We start from the raw sequence: 17053 nt of genomic DNA, 5'->3' as shown, positions 1-17053 counted from the left end.
CTCACAGTACACGTCCTGGTAATCCGTCTGGCCCTGCGGCCTTGTGAATGTTGACCTGTCTAAAAGTCTTACCCACATCGGCTGCGGAGTGCGTGATCACACAGTCTTCCGGTACAGCTGGTGCTCTCATGCATGTTTTAGTGTTATTTGCCTGTTAGCGAGCATGGAAGTAGTTTAGCTCGTCCTGTAGGCTCGTGTCACTGGGCAGCTCTCGGCTGTGCTTCCCTTTGTAGTCTGTAATGGTTTTCAGGCCCTGCCATATCCGACGAGTGTCAGAGCCGGTGTAGTACGACTCAATCTTAGTCCTTTTATTGACGCTTTGCCTGGTTGGTGGTTTGTCAGAGGGCATAACGGGATTTCCGGGTTAGTGTCCCGCTCCTTAAAAGCGGCTGCTCTAGCCTTTAGCTCAGTGCGGATGCTGCCTGTAATCCATGGCTTCTGTTGGGGTATGTATGTACGGTCACTGTGGGGACGACGTCATCAATGCACTTATTGATGAAGCCAATGACAGATGTGGTGTACTCCTCAATGCCATTGGAGGAATCCCGGAACACATTCCAGTCTGTGCTAGTAAAACAGTCCTGTAGCTTAGCATCTGCTTCATCTGACAATTTTTTTTTATTGATCTAGTCACTGGTGCTTCCTGCTTTCATCTTTTATTGTAAGCAGGAATCAGGAGGATAGAATTATGGTCAGAACTGTGGCCCCGTCCGACGATACCCCCGGACAAGGCCAACCAGGCAGGATATAACTCCACCCACTTTGCCAAGCAGAGTCCCCACACCACTAGAGGGATATCTTCAACCACCAACTTACTACCCTGAGACAAGGCCGAGTATAGCCCATGAAGATCTCCCCCACGGTACGAACCCGAGCGGCGTGCCAACCCGGACAGGAAGATCACGTCAGTGACTCAACCCACTCAAGTGACGCACCCCTCCTAGGGACGGCATGGAAGAGCACCAGTAAGCCAGTGACTCAGCCCCCGTAATAGGGTTAGAGGCAGAGAATCTCAGTGCAGAGAGAGGAAGCGCCAGGCAGAGACAGCAAAGGCGGTTCGTTGCTCCAGTGCCTTTTCGTTCACCTTCACACCCCTGGGCCAGACTACACTCTATCATAGGACCTACTGAAGAGATGAGTATTCAATAAAGACTTAAAGGTCAAGACTGAGTCTGCGTCTCTCACATGGATAGGCAGACCTTTCCACAAAAATTGAACTCTATAGGAGAAAGCCCTGCCTCCAGCTGTTTGCTGAGAAATTCTAGGTACAGTAAGGAGGCCTGCGTCTTGTGACCTTAGCATACGTGTAGGTATGTACTGCAGGACCAAATCGGAAACATAGGTAGGAGCAAGCCATGTAATGCTTTGTAGGTTAGCAGTCTATGAGATCTCCCTCGTGTTTTCCCCGAAGGTGGGGAAATTGTGGGTGTACTTATGTGGGTGAGTCAACTTATTTGAATGACATTATTTCATATGATTTAATACATGTTATTACTGTTATTAAGTCTGCTCCATTTGAAGTAGAAATCGAATATAAAGTTTATTACATGAAACAAAACATTTAATCATTTTTAGACTACTGTAATGGTCCTGTGTGTAGCTGGTGTAGAGAGTCAGGCACAGGACAGCAGAATTGAGTAATCAACGTACTTCACTCAAAAAGACAATTATACAAAGTAAACTCACGAGCCCACAAAGACGGACCGAATTACAATAAACAATCATTCACAAACACAACATGGGGAACAGAGTGTTAAATAATAAACAAGTAATTGGTTGAGTGTAGCCAGGTGTGTAAGACAAAGACAGAACAAATGGAAAATGAAAAGTGGATCAGCGGTGGCTAGAAAGCCGGTGACGTCGACCGCCGAACGCCGCCCGAACAAGGAGAGGGACCGACTTCGGCGGAAGTCGTGACAACTACAGGAAATAGGCTGAATTCTGTGTTAAACAACTGCTGTCAGGCTGCTTTGGTTGTCAACAGCCTTGTGGCTATTGTAGTTTTTGACTGTAGAAAAACAGGAATCTCTATTGTTGCCTCAGTTGAGGCAGCCATGCGAGAGAGGAGCATCTGTGATGGCGCAATGAACTGTCTGAGCAGGGGAACATTCAGTTTAACATTTTCATGATGATGTTGAGGATCATCGTTTTGATCCTTTTTATTGATAACAAAAAGCTAAATGGTACATCATTGTTTATCATCAGTAATTATTTCACCTACTATTTAAAATGACAATTCAAAGAATGATCACAGGACCTCCTGTTTACTTTTCTTTATCAATCGACCTTTCACTTATCTGAATGATATGATTTGGCTCACAGACAGACGTCAGTCTCATAAAGATAAAGACAAGATGGAGTTTTCCTTGCTTTATCTCAATGATCAGTCTCACGTTTTTTCAGACTCAAAGGTCACATGAGGGTTTACGCAACAAACGTCCTGTATCACCACCAGTTTTGAATCTTGTTTGAGACACGTAATAACCAGCCTAAATGCGCTTAATCACACTCTCTCTCTGTGTCTTTGATTGCAGACCAGCACAGACCAGTGATTAGGCCTGCCATGCAATCTCACTGATACTATAGGGTACAGTAGCCTTACGCATGTCTGGTGGGCAGAGAATAAGGATGAGTGATATAACGTACCTTTGTATTTCTTTGATTTTTTTAAATCTGATAAAGCCCTTAAACTCAACTCTGGACCTCGAAGCTAGTTCCACTGCATTTTTCTAGTCAGGGACCGATTTAGACATGGGACACCAGATAAAAGAGAAAACCAGCAGGCTCCGGACCTCGTAGGTCAAGTGTTGAGTACCCCTGTGATAAAGCATGAATACTTTCTGTCAGAAGCAATATTGTAGTTAATTATAATGCCTATGTGTCTTACAATTTCCAACACTGTATGTCAAAGACTGTCAAAGACACACACGCTTACCCAAACAACAACGTCATTAGGTTTATCTGTGTCTGTACTTTTCCCTGATAAACTTATTCAAAATAATGATAGTATACCAACTCAAATCAGGTTAGTGTTACAGCATTCTAATGGTATATCTTTTAAAACGAAACTCTTCATCAGGTTAATCTGTATTTGAACAATTAGTGACACGGGAAGGGCACGTACTGTAAGTGTAACCAGGGCCACCTCTCAAAAGAGACATAGAGCAAAGTGTATATTATAAATGTGATGGCATACGGACAGTGGTGTGTGTGTGTGTGTGTGCAGTGTCAAAGCAAAGTGAGAGGGGAGGAAGTGGATAGGGCAGAGAGAAGGCACACTGACCCTGAGGAGCAGGGGTGTTTATTTTGACTGGAGTACATCGTGTTCAGCAGCATTGGTTGGAGAAGGATTAGGAAAAGTATCAAGGGTTGGGTGCACTTTGACAGCCGCAACACCACAACTTGACTGGTGGGTCTGGTGACAGAGTGGGTCGAATGGAAGGACTGTGTTCTTAACTTCACTGTCCCTGAATCTGCCTTTGCAGTCAACATGGCAGAATGGAACTGGTGCCCATTGATTTGTATCTAACAGACCTAGGTTCAAGTACTATTTCAAATATCGCAATTACTTTCACATACATTCAAAGTAAGTATTCAGATCTATTTTATTTGAATAGACAAGTAGTTGAATGTTTCAATGTATTTGGAAATACACTTGGAAAGTATTTGAAAATAGTCAAATACACTGACTCAAATACACTCCCATGCATATTACCCAGGTATTTGAAAATAGTATTTGAAATTAGTATTAGAAAATAATCTCAAATACAATTTGGTAGACTATTTGGTTTTTACAAATAACCATTCACTCAAATAAAAGTACCTGTTTTGGGCTGTGTATTTGAAAATAATCAAATACACAGGAAAAAGTATTTGACATAACAGATACTCAAATACACATGTACTTGAACCCAGGTCTGGCATCTAATGCTGATCACTATGGATGCTCACCTGCTGTTCCCGTGCCTGATGATGCTACTGGCTATGTGTATGGATTATCACTGTGCAGATGCAAATGAAGACCAGGGCAATCAACTGCGAGGCCTCTGGAGGTTGTCAATGAAAGACTCAAAGCAGAAAATGAAAGGTGAGAACAACATGAGATGAAATGTTGTGTCTTCTTGCATCATGCTGATATAATATTACTAGGGCCCAGAGTTTTTCCTATAAACTGTTGGCCCTACATACTGTAACATAATGACCTCCCAACCGGCTGCTGGTGTTTGTTGGATGTTTGTTCATTAGGAAGTTAAAAGGTAAAAAAAAAAAAACACTTGTTGTGAAGTTCCTATGCCAGACAGCTTTAAACTGTTGTGACTGAGGTCACTTTGTTCAGATAAATATTTTCCTCTTATGTAATTGTGTCTGGGCTAACCTGCCCTGATCAGCTTGAAGAATGCATTAGCCTTTGCTGTCACCTTGAGAGATAGGACACTACCTAATACTCTTACTGTATAACAAACTTAAACAAAAGAGAAGAAAAGCAGTCCTTTTGTTCCACTGATAAGATGCACGTGTCCACAGTTTTATTTCTTACACCCATGCTCTTTTTTCTCTCTCTCTCTCTCTCTCTCTCTCTCTCTCTCTCTCTCTCTCTCTCTCTCTCTCTCTCTCTCTCTGCAGGTGTGCCACCTCCTCATCCAATCAGAGGATTGGTCAAACAACAGCTGCTGTACTGCCGTGTTGGGATAGGATACCATCTCCAAGTCCTGTCCAATGGAACTGTAGGAGGAGTGCACGAACCAACTGAACATTGTAAGTTCTGCTGAACTCCCTTTAATCGATGACAACAATATACAGTATATCAGTTGTTCTGTATATCAGTTGTGTCAGAGGAATTGTTCATTTCAGAGAACAGACATGAAACAGACCTGGAATCCCTTGATGTAAGATCATTAACCTGTTGTGTGTGTGTGTGTGTGTGTGTGTGTGTGTGTGTGTGTGTGTGTGTGTGTGTGTGTGTGTGTGTGTGTGTGTGTGTGTGTGTGTGTGTGTGTGTGTGTGTGTGTGTGTGTGTGTGTGTGTCACTCTGCGTTAGTCTGTATCTCACCATCCCTTTCATCCTGCAGGCTTGCTGAAGGTGTTTGCCATGAAGCGTGGTGTTGTAGGCATCAGAGGCATCAAGACTGGCTTGTATCTCTGTATGAGCCAAGAGGGCATCGCACACGGAGCAGTGAGTACAATTCAGTACATCTAACATGACTCTAACGTGACTGTTATAAATGGGGTATAGTAATGCAATAAAGACGTTTGCTTTTCTGATCATGTCATCTTGTCCACCCGTAGGTACAGTTCTCATCTGACTGTCTGTTCAAGGAGAACCTGGAGGAGAACCACTACACCACCTTTTCCTCCCTGTCTCACCCAGGCATCTACTTGGCCCTGTCCCATAAAGGAGAGGCCAAGAGGGGGACCAGCGTTGGGAGACTCCAGCCCTGCACACACTTCCTCCCTCGCAGAGCTCCATAAGTAACCCCTGTGCAACCCTTTTACAACCTTTCTACAACCAATGACCCCAACCCAGGGGTCACAACTGTAACTGTGAAGAGAATCCTGTAAATCCCTACAACGTTGAAATAACCCAAAATGTTGGGCATTTCACCCTTTAACCCAGTGTGACTGATATACTTGAAATTACATTGGAAACAGTGTAGCAACAGAGGAAAAGCAAATTGACATATAATGGTAGACTAACTCTAAGGGTCAATGCACACATAGCTCTTGTGATGCTCTGTTAGCATAACTGGATGTAAATGGACTGGACTGGATTAAAGGAACATCTGTTAGAAATATGAGGATATTTATGGACAAAAATATTTGTTTTTTAAGTCTACAGTGGAAGTCAGATTGAGTTGTGGTCATTACACTTGCCTTTTTTCAACTTTCACATAATTTATTATATTTATCAGGGTTGGCCCTAGCCTTTTGGGCAAAACATTTTAGTGGCCTCCCTCATGATGTTTGAGGGAGGCCAATTCTCCAATTCTACACATTTTGCCATGGGGCGGAGAGAAAATGTTGCCATTTTATTTTTTTAAATTCTATATTTCTATACATTTTGAGAGAAAAAAATAGCAGTTTTAAAGCACATTTCCTGAATATCTACCCATTTTCCCATGACTTATGCCATGTTAATGATATCTGAGTGAGAGTGACTAACAAAATAAATGTGGGCCCCCTGGAGGTCAGGGCCCCTGGACACCTTCCCTGCATGCCTAGTCAGTATTCGGCCATGATTACGAAGTTAGATAGCTGGGTAGACTAACTTACCAATCAAAACATTTTTGTGACTGTCAGTGACTGACACAACAAGAGAAAAACTGCTGATGTACAACCCAATTTTGGGGGTTTTGGGAAAAGCAGTCATACGCGACCACTTATGTTGCTTATGCCTGCAGTCGGCCCTGATATTTATTACAATTTACTATGAATATACACTTCCCTCGGTATATATTTGGACAGTGTTACAAAAATAAATATTTGTTTGGCTCTATACTCCAGAAAAAAATACCACCAAGTGTCTAGTCACAAGCTTGATGTAATCATTGTGTGCAAGTAATATGGGACCAAATACTCAACTTTTGACTACTTTAATACACAATAAGTGAAATTTGTCCAGATACTTATGACATCTTCAAATGGTGGGACTAGATACTGTATATAAAGTGCTTTCATTACAAAACAGTCAATCAGATATGTTATGAAATGAAAATAACTTAAAATAAAATGTGACATTCCGTATTGTCACCTCACCTTCAACTCAAATCCAAAATGCTGGAGTATAGATCTAAATAAATACATGTTGACATCCTTGACTTTGTTGTCTTTAAGCCATTTTGCCACAACTTTGGAAGTATGCTTGGGGTCATTGTCCATTTGGAAGAACCATTTGCGACCAAGCTTTAACTTCCTGACTGATGTCTTGAGATGTTGCTTCAATATATCCACATAATTTGCCATCGTCATGATGCCATCTATTTTTGTGGAGTGCGCCAGTCCCTCTTGTAGCAAAGCACCCCACAACATGATACTGCCACCCCCGTGCTTCATGGTTGAGATGGTGTTCTTCGGCTTGTAAGCCTCCCCCTTTTTCTTCCAAACATAACGATGGTCATTATGGCCAAACAGTTCTAATTTTGTTTCATCAGACTAGAGGACATTTCTCCAAAAAGTACGATTTCTGTCCCCATGTGCAGTTGCAAACCGTAGTCTGGCTTTTAAAGGCGGTTTTGGAGCAGTGGCTTCTTCCTTGCTGAGCGGCCTTTCAGGTTATGTCGATATAGGACTCATTTTACTGTGGATATTGATACTTTTGTTCCTGTTTCCTCCAGTATCTTCACACGGTCCTTTGCTGTTGTTCTGGGATTGATTTGCACTTTTCACACCAAAGTACGTTCATCTCTAGGAGACAGAACGCGTTTCCTTCCTCAGCGGTATGACGGCTGCGTGGTCCCATGGTGTTTATACTTGCCTACTATTGTTTGTAAAGATGAACGTGGTACCTTCAGGCGTTTGGAAATTGCTCCCAATGATGAACCAGACTTGTGGAGGTCTACAAATCTTTTTCTGAGGTCTTGGCTGATTTCTTTTGATTTTCCCATGATGTCATGCATGTATTTCAAGGTAGGCCTTGAAATACATCCACAGGTACAACTCCAATTGGCTCAAATTATGTCAATTAGCCTATCAGAAGCTTCTAAAGCCATGGCGTCATTTTCTGGTATTTTCCAAGCTGTTTAAAGGCACAGTCAACTTAGTGTATGTACACTTCTGACCCCCTCGAATTGTGATACTGTGAATTATAAGTGAAATGATCTGTCTGTAAACAATTGTTGGAAAAATTATTTGTGTCATGCACAAAGTAGATGTCCTAACCGACTTGCCAAAACTATAGATGTCCTAACCGACTTGCCAAAACTATAGTTTGTTAACAAGAAATTTGTGGAGTTTTTGAAAAACCAATTTTAATGACTCCAACCTAAGTGTATGTAAACGTACGACTTCAACTGTACATAGGGAAGTGTACGTGTACATAGGTTATGAGGTCTATTCCTCTATTTATTCTACACACACTCTGACCCCCGCCCCCTACCCCTCTCTCTCAGGGACTGATGCACACCTCACTGAATAAGACATACGTGCTTGCCAGAGAGACATGGTGAGGATGGATAGATTCACCACCCAGGATTTCAAGTCACCTCAGACCTCTCAGTGGACCTCCAATATGAGAAAACGATTCCACCACAATACGCAATAAAAATAACATATTTACTTGGGGTCAGTTCCTGTTAATTTATTGTCATATTCCTTCTTCATTCTCGTTCTTTTTATTTTGTACATTTTTTTTTTTTACTACGCCTGACACATGTATTATTATTTAAAGCCATATTAATACGCTGATCATGACTTAGTGATAAATGATTAATAAGAGTGACTATATTTTTGTTGGAGATTACTTTTCTGGGAACATCTGAGTGATCTAAACTCTATAGACTAACAGACAGTCAGCTGGCCATTATGTTCGGCCTAGACTGTAAGGACAGGTGACCACGTCACCCCCTATGTCCGTGTCCTGTGGTCCGGTCCAGGGAGAGACACACACCCCGTGCCACGTGTAACCCTACCCCTGGAGGGGGAGGCTTGGGATCATTTGATCCCCTCGTTGAGTGGCAGGCCTCTTCGATCAGAACTCGCCTGCTCAGGTGTCCCTTTGTGTCTGAGCGGTGAGCGTGGGTTCAGGCAAGGCAGTAGATATAAGACCTCCCATTAAGGGAGAGAGAAAGGGATAGAACTGTGTGTTCATTTGGTATCAGGATTGGAAGAAAAAGACTCGATGGTGGAGAGGATCAAGATAATTACTACCGGCATCTAATGGTCACTAGGTTGGCCAGAAAAGTAGCTGGTCATCTTAGCGGCAATCTACAGATTGGTTTGATCAAGCCTTCCTTCTCTTATCTATTTAGGTCTTCGCCTTTTCACCTCTTTTCTTTTGTCTTTCATCTTGTCTATCCTGTACTTTGCGCTCTCATCTGTCTTCCTTCTCCTCTTTCTCCTCCGCGCTTTCATTCCATGCTGTGTTTCTGTCAACTGCTCTGAGATGGACTGTACAATAGATGACAGGGTGTGAGCGGAGACATGGCAGACCAAGAGAACACTGAGGAGCTAGCAGCTCCTGCTGCTGAGGAGATCATAGCCACTGTCACGGTAAGAATCTTACCAACCTGTGTGTGTCCATGCTTAGTATAGTGAATCGTTACCTACTTCAGTTCAGATAAGTGAATGAGCTTAGTCCTATACTCTTACAAAAAAAAAAGATTATATCTAGAACCTAAAATGGTTCTTCTACTGTCTCCATAGGAAGAGCCCTTTTTGGTTCCAGGTAGAACCAATTTGAGTTCCATGTAAAACCCTTTCCATAAAGGGTTCTAGCTGGAACCAAAAAAGGTTATCCTATGGGGACAGCCGGAGAACCCTTTTGGAACCCTTTTTGGGTGTGCGTATGCATGTTCAGAAATTACTTCCGATTATGGTCAAGTTATATTAGCAAGCCACATGGTCAAGAGCTTTGGTTACATGTCTATGTTAGCTATTTACGTGGCTCTATACTATTGGTCGATGAGTAGTATAAGCGTTGGGTCAATATCCATATCATCCCATAGACCCCTGAGGAAGAGCAGACAGACACATGGAGGATAGAGGTGGTGTCTGTGACTGATGAGGACCTCCCGACGGTCGATACCCCGGCCACATTGAATGTCAGTCCCCTCGACAGCCCCAATGACACCCCTCTACCCGACACTGCCGAACCTGAACCCACCAGTGAGCACAAAGCCCCACCAAGTCCAGCCATGCCAATCACTAAGGTCCAGCCTTTCATGAATGGTAAGAGACTGGGACTCCTTTACCTGTACATTTTCTGACGGTCTCTCAAAGAGAGGAGTGTGAGGTGTAATAGGTAAGAGTTCACCATTGTGGATTATAGGATTCTATGCCGACATTTGAATGAACATGGAAAAAGTCTTCCAAAAGGGTTATTTGCAGAGGGTGTTCAACCAAGAACCGTTTTGATCAGAAGAACCCATTTTGGAAGACAAGGGTTCTTGTAAGGCAAGGGGTTCTATCTAGAAACCTTTAACATCATAAGAAACGTTTTTGGAAGAAAGGGTTCTTTGATGATTCTTTGGAAAGCAAGAAGGATTATTTGAAAAGCAAGAAGGGTTCTACATAGAACCATATATAACATTTCCCGTTATGCTCAATTACAGGGAGATTTTCATAATAGTTTGTTTTACTGTAATATTTGTGTTTTTGCATGTACGTTGATTGGTTGATACATTTTATGCTATACGTGTCACAAACGTTGAAAAGATTAGACCAAGGCGCAGCGTGGATAGTGCTCATTTTAAATCCTTTTAATGAACACTTGACAAAATAACAAAAAAAACGACCAACACAGTCCCGTCAGGTACAAAGACTATAACAGAAAACAACCACCCACAAAACCCAAAGGAAAACAGGCTGCCTAAGTATGGCTTCCAATCAGAGACAACAAAAGACACCTGCTTCTGATTGGAAACCATACTCGGCCACACATGGAAAATGAAACATAGAAACAGAAAAACTAGAACAAATTCCCCTAGAAACAAACCAACCCCAAAACACACAAAACAACCCCCCTGCCACGCCCTGACCATACTACTATGGCAAAATGACCCTTTTCACTGGTCAAGACGTGACAATACGAGTATAATAATTTACTGTTTTCTAAACTAATCCAATCTGTTAGTAATTGGATTTATTGCACCTGTTACTGAGATGGTTGTTCCAGTTTAGATGATTGAGGTGGTCTCAGTATTCAATCTTCCCTACCCTGGCAGTTATTCTGAATGCAGGTTGCGGGTGACTAACAATTCCGCTTGTTGGATATCCTAACTCTGGCTGGATTCCAATTACACATCACTTTGCAAGCCGCATAATGTGACTTGCGGGCCTGATTTGGCCTGTAAACCAGGATATTCCTAACACCACTGTGTTAGGGTATAACTAGGCCCTCAAAAAAAGGCCTTATGATATATGCAATGTATTGTCTTAAATAATTACATTTTAAAGGCTGATAAGGCTGGTAGAACTGTTTATAGGGGGTTCTAGGAAGAACCTTCCAAAGATAAAATGATTATTGGTAGAACCCTTCATAGAGGTTTCGAAGCAGAACCCTACATAGAGGGATCTAGGTAGAACCATATACATGGGGTTCTTTGAAGAACCCTACATAGAGGGTCCTAGACAGAACCCTCTGCAAAGGGTTCTACCCAGCACCAAAAAGAGTTCCCCTATGGGGACAAACCGAAGAACCCTGGATGGTTATACTCAACACCTTTTTCTCTAAGAGTGTAGTGGTTGGCCATGGAAGGCTCTTTGAATTCTAAATTCCTTTGTCATGATCCCTCAGAGGAGAAGACATGGTGTGGCCGGTTGGTGGCTCGCAGGATGGAGCTGCTGATCGGAGCGTCGGTCCTCATGGTGGTTATTGTCACGCTGGGCATTGGGCTGGGAGGTGAGCACTAACGAACATAGTCCATTTGTAATTAATTCATTATACTACTTTCCTCAGCTCTTTAAATAATTAATGCACCCTATCCAGTTATACAATTTGGGTCCCATCCTGCTTTAAAGTCAGTCATTGCCTGGAACCCCAGTTGCACATTAAAGATAGAAACAAAGTGTTGTTGTCTGGTGTCAGTTTACAACCAACAGCATGTTAAGGGGAGTTTCATGTCTCCACAGTGGGTCTTAGCTGTGGGGGTAAGTTCCGCTGTGGTACGTCCTCTCGCTGCATCAGTGGCTCAGCGCAGTGTGACGGGGTGATGGACTGTGAGAATGGGGAGGACGAGCTTAGCTGTGGTGAGCAGAGCTAATTATCTCAACATATACACGGACAAACACACATTAGACTATTGAGACGCAGCCTGTCAAGGGACTCATTCAGTAGAAGCCTATATTTCTCACTCTCTTTACCTGTATCTCTGCCTCTGTCTCCTTCTCGACCTGACTGTTTGTACAGTGCGTTTGAGTGGAAAGAGTTCAGTGCTCCAGGTGCTGAGTGGAGGTGTGTGGAGGACTGTCTGCTCTGAAGACTGGAACCCTGCTCTGGGCCTTTCTGCCTGCAAGCAGCTGGGCTACTCCAGGTACGACTAGGGTATTTAACATGCGTTACTGGCCTTCTTGAGCCCTCTTTTTCATTGCCCTTGTGTGTTCCAGGATAGAGCTTGCCTTGTGATAATAGATGCATTTTCAGAGGGTGTTTCTGATTAATTGGCAATAACTTATTCTATTTACCCCTCAGGTATGTGGAGTCCCGCTCCCTCCCTCTCTCTGCTATAGAGCAGGACTTCCAGCATAACCTGGTGTCAATCAACCTGAGCCAGTCGGGCCAACAGGCCATCAAGATTCACAACGCCACCAGCCTCAGGTAGCCCACTGTCACCACACCAGAACAAGAGAGTTGATAGGGACTGCTGCTGAATTATTTTTCAATCAATATTCTGAACATCTCTGGTCTTCTCTCTTCGTCTTGCTCTCCCTTTCCTCTCTTTCTCCAGTAAGACTCAATGCAGCTCAGGGACGGTGACCACAATCAAATGCCTGGGTGAGTGGATATTTAAGGAAGTGGGAAACTATACACAAAGGTAATACTAGTATTGTAAGCGCATATTGTGCATGTGTCTGCAGAGTGCGGCTCCAGACCCCAGTTCAGCAGTCGTATTGTTGGGGGTAATGTATCAGCACTGGGCCAGTTCCCCTGGCAGGTGAGCCTACACTTCCAGAGTGAACACTTGTGTGGAGGCTCTGTCGTAGCAGACAGCTGGATACTGACAGCTGCACACTGCGTGTATGGGTGAGTCGAAAGTGAACAAACACACACACACAGAATCATATGCAACACACACACATACACATAACCCACACACACAAACACATAATCATATGACACACACACACACACACACACACACACACACACACACACACACACACACACACACACACACACACACACACACACACACACACACACATATAATCCAAAACATCTCATACTGTTCCTCCTTTCTCAGGTTTGCGTTCCCCACACTGTGGGCAGTGCATGTGGGGTTGACAGAACAACCGGTTAATGGGGCTCAAGCTCTGGCAGTACAGAAGATTATCTACCATGGCCGCTACCGGCCAAAAGCTCTAGACTATGACATTGCTCTGATGAAGCTGGCTGAGCCACTCACCTTTAACGGTAGGTAGGGACCCCTCTGTCTTCAAACATACTGTACATCTCTGATCTCCCTCCATTTGTCTTTATGAATGGAGGGAGGGATGGAGGCAGGTGCGAGGCTCATAGTATATCCTATGCTTTGTTTCTATAACTCATTTTTTTATCCACCTCAATCATCTCCCTCCATTCCTCATTTTCTCACACTGTCCACTTTCTTTTCAGCCTGATACACCCCGTCTTCTCTCTGGTCACCTGGCTGTCTCTCTCTCAGGTTTCCCGGGCTCTGACAGCGACATGTCATTATGTGTATGGTCTGTCTGTGGTTGAGGCCACAAGGCTCACCCACGCCCCTACTACGCTTGTTTTCCTGCAGTCCTGCATCTCTACTCTAGCTCACTTTTCATTATTGAATGTGTTGTTTTCTCACCATTTGTTAGTTGCTCCAGGAATAAGAATCAGGTCAATTGTAGATTGTCTCAGTGAACTCTTACTTTATCACTATTTTTAACCCAGGTGTTTCTGGGAAGTGTAGTTTGTTTCTGTGACCTGTCCTTTCTTTCCTGCTTCAGGGCTAGTGGAGCCCATCTGCCTACCTAACTTTGGGGAGGACTTTGAGGATGGGACCATGTGTTGGATCTCAGGCTGGGGGGCCACTTCAGATGGGGGTGAGTCTAGGGTGTTAAGCATCTCACATGCTGTTTGTCTATTCACACTAGTAGTCAGTCTAGGAGTCATATAGTTTGTAAATGTTTTTCTTTGTAAATGTATACTTTGTCTAAGTGTAGTCTGCTCTTTGCCAGGTGATGCTAGTGATTCGTTGCTCTCTGCCCGGGTCCCACTCATCTCCACTAAGGCGTGCAGCACGCCAGGGGTCTACCAGGGCTACATCTCTCCTGGGATGATCTGTGCAGGTTACTTGGAGGGAGGAACAGACTCCTGCCAGGTACTGTAAGCTGATGGTGGTGAGCCTTAGTATAGAGTGAGACCTTTTGTGATTGTGTAAGTCTACATGGGTTAAATATACATATGCTGATATGTTTTCACTGCTGTTAAAATATTGGCTGTGTCTAGGGCATTTCTGTGTGAGCCTGGGGTTTTACTGTTGTGTTTGTGGCCCCCAGGGAGACAGCGGGGGACCTCTGGCATGCGAGGACTCAGTGTGGAAACTGGTGGGGGCCACTAGCTGGGGCCAGGGCTGTGCTGATAGGAACAAGCCTGGGGTGTACACCCGTGTCACCCAGTCCCTCAAGTGGATCCACCAACAGATGGAGGTTAGGAAGGGGAGCAGGGGTTGGGGATTGGGGCAGGCAGTGATTGATGAGCAACTATTTTAGGGTTTATGAGAAGGGCCAAGAGTTTTGTTCTGACCAATAAAACGTCTTATCATGGGGTGCCATTTATCATGGGAGTTAGGGGAGAGAGAGCCAGAGAGTCAGAATGAAAGAATGAATGAATGAATGAATGAATGAATGAATGAATGAATGAATGAATGAGGACGTAATTCCTCAGAGTGTGTTCAACAAAGCAGAGACGATTAGAACCACAGTGAAGCAGAGAGACTTGAACAGCTGTTGAGGGAGAGAACGGGTACAATGCTTGAGCCTCCTCTTCTGTACCTCGTGTGTGTTTTCTTATTCTGTTTCACAAGCCCAGCTGTTCTCCTGTCCATCGATTCACAGAACTAAGACCGACAGCAGTGTTCTATTCACATACTGTGCCTCCCCTCCCCCAAATCCAGCAGCTGGCTGTACAGTAGAGTACAGGGTTGCGTTCAGATATGAAATATGACATGCCTCTTTGACACATAGAGGAAGAAATCATTTCAGCTCTATTCATCACAGTTGTATCTGCAACATTGTGTGTTCACTCTTGTGAACGTTACCCAGTGCTTACGTTATGTTTCCTCACTGACACCTAGTGGAGACAAAGTATAACTCAAACCCATGTCAATGTTTCTCTTCTCATGTGTCTGTGTTTCTACATCTCTAGAAAGAAGAGGAGCTGAACCCCTCGGAAGTTAGTACGGACAACTGAATTAGTAGAGAACTCTTTTTATACATGTTACTTCTATCAAAAGTTTATAATATTGTACATTGCCTGGGGCTTAAGAGTACTGCCAACGAACCAAGTGTTGAATGTATAGCACAGGCCAGGGTTGGATGGCCTAACAGTGACAGCAGCCCTCACAGGACAGGCAAGGACAAACCACCCCCCAGAACAAGACACAGTAACCTTATAGACATGTTAGTGCTCAGAAAAGACTAGAAAAGCATCTGGATCAGAGTACGGTAGAGTATAGTACACTAAACCTTTGTCAGTTTGTATCCTACAAAACATGGCTACAACCAAGCACAATGAAGGCAGTGGCACACTCAACAGTAGAGGTAAGGCATTGTTTATTCCAAAATAAAAAGCTCTAAGGTAAACAGAGAAAAGTGAACAACAGTAGATAACAAGTGACAGCGATGTGAGAGATGTGAGAGACAGAGTGTGCAGCTGAGACCCACCTGAACCCAAGCCAGAAACACTCAGTGGGGATCTAAGTGCATCTCAGGTTGTCTGAATGACATCACAAGATAAGAGGGAAAATTTGATGGAAACTATACAGTACCTTGGGGCAGCTTTTCCCAACAACAAAGGCCCTGACTTGGGCAATGATATTAGAATAGAAGATGGAGAGTTCGGAAAACATTCTTAAAACTGTCCCTAGATCAGCTAGAGTACAAGTCCCCCAGTCCTTCTCAAACAGAGGACCAACGTGCTGCCTGTGAGGTCTGAGGATCCCAACTGCTCTCTCCACTTTTAATACAATCATATGTATGTGTACATAAATAAAGATTAACGTGTGCAAAATATCGTTTTTAGACTGTGATCTACTTTGTACTGTATCTATGTATTGTTGATCTGACTGCCTAAGTACTATTTCAGTTCCTCGTGATTGTGTTATAATAAACATTGTGTACTTGATTGTGCACTTGAAAGAGTGACGTCTGTGCTATTATTATAAATGATTTAAAAAATGTGACATACTGTATACACTGTGGCAAAAGTGGACATGTTTGTATAAAATCAGGGTACTGCAATCAGTTAACTGTGCAAGACCAAGTATATCTCAGTATCTTTGAATTTAAACCCCAACTGTGATTGATAATGTAACGTATTACTATGTCGTAGCTACTGTAAGTCAGTGACCTGCAGTTTAGCGTCCTTTGACTAATTTAACTATGGGTTAGTTAGGCTTTCTGTGCTTCTTGGCTATAGTTAAAGGGATAGATAACCCAAATTACAAAATGACATATTGATTTCCTGACCCTGTAAGCAGTCTATGGACAGAAATCCATGTAAGCAGTCTGTAAGCAGTCTAGGTGTGACAGCAATCCATGCTTTGGTTCTGTTTACCTGGCCACCATTACAAATGTTAACACTGTAGTATTTGTGGCACAAATCAAATGCAAATCAGTGGTACCTGCATTGGATTTGTGCCACAAATGCTAAAAGTTAGCATTTGAAACAGTGGCCAGATAAACAAAACCGACGCATGGATTACTCTCATACCTTGTCCATAGTTTTTAAAGGGTAAGGAAACCCATAAGTAATTTTGTAGTTTCAAAATAACATAAATTAATATTTTTCCTATCTTTTGTTAAAACCAATTGACATATCATTTTGTTTCTTATTTGTCATCTTCAATATTTAGAAAACTTAATCAGACCATGGAAAACAGGGCCACTAACTTGAATAACAAACCTTTTATACATAAATATTTCATACAAAACAAACAACACATAC

The 17053-nt window shown here is 43.1% G+C and overlaps 1 protein-coding gene and 1 long non-coding RNA gene across 2 annotated transcripts; both read left to right on the top strand.

Moving 5' to 3' along the window:
* The first annotated feature begins 4781 nt into the window (after positions 1 to 4781).
* LOC106586102 (uncharacterized) lies at positions 4782 to 7091 on the top strand. The gene is made up of 3 exons (XR_001324130.2): positions 4782 to 4886; positions 5070 to 5173; positions 5287 to 7091. It is a non-coding gene; the product is annotated as an uncharacterized lncRNA (long non-coding RNA).
* A 2044-nt stretch (positions 7092 to 9135) lies between these two features.
* Positions 9136 to 16190, top strand: LOC106586097 (transmembrane protease serine 3). Its single transcript, XM_014172956.2, has 13 exons — positions 9136 to 9204; positions 9660 to 9882; positions 11450 to 11554; positions 11785 to 11901; positions 12062 to 12185; positions 12344 to 12469; positions 12600 to 12646; positions 12730 to 12895; positions 13116 to 13285; positions 13834 to 13929; positions 14065 to 14207; positions 14386 to 14535; positions 15254 to 16190. Exons 1-13 carry the CDS (start codon positions 9136 to 9138, stop codon positions 15296 to 15298), a joined length of 1581 nt encoding a protein of 526 aa, XP_014028431.1. The 3' UTR covers positions 15299 to 16190.
* The last annotated feature ends 863 nt before the right edge of the window (positions 16191 to 17053 follow it).

Source organism: Salmo salar, chromosome ssa25, assembly GCF_905237065.1.
Source record: "Salmo salar chromosome ssa25, Ssal_v3.1, whole genome shotgun sequence".
Lineage (NCBI taxonomy): Eukaryota > Metazoa > Chordata > Actinopteri > Salmoniformes > Salmonidae > Salmo > Salmo salar.
This window is presented reverse-complemented; position numbering and strand designations above follow the sequence as displayed.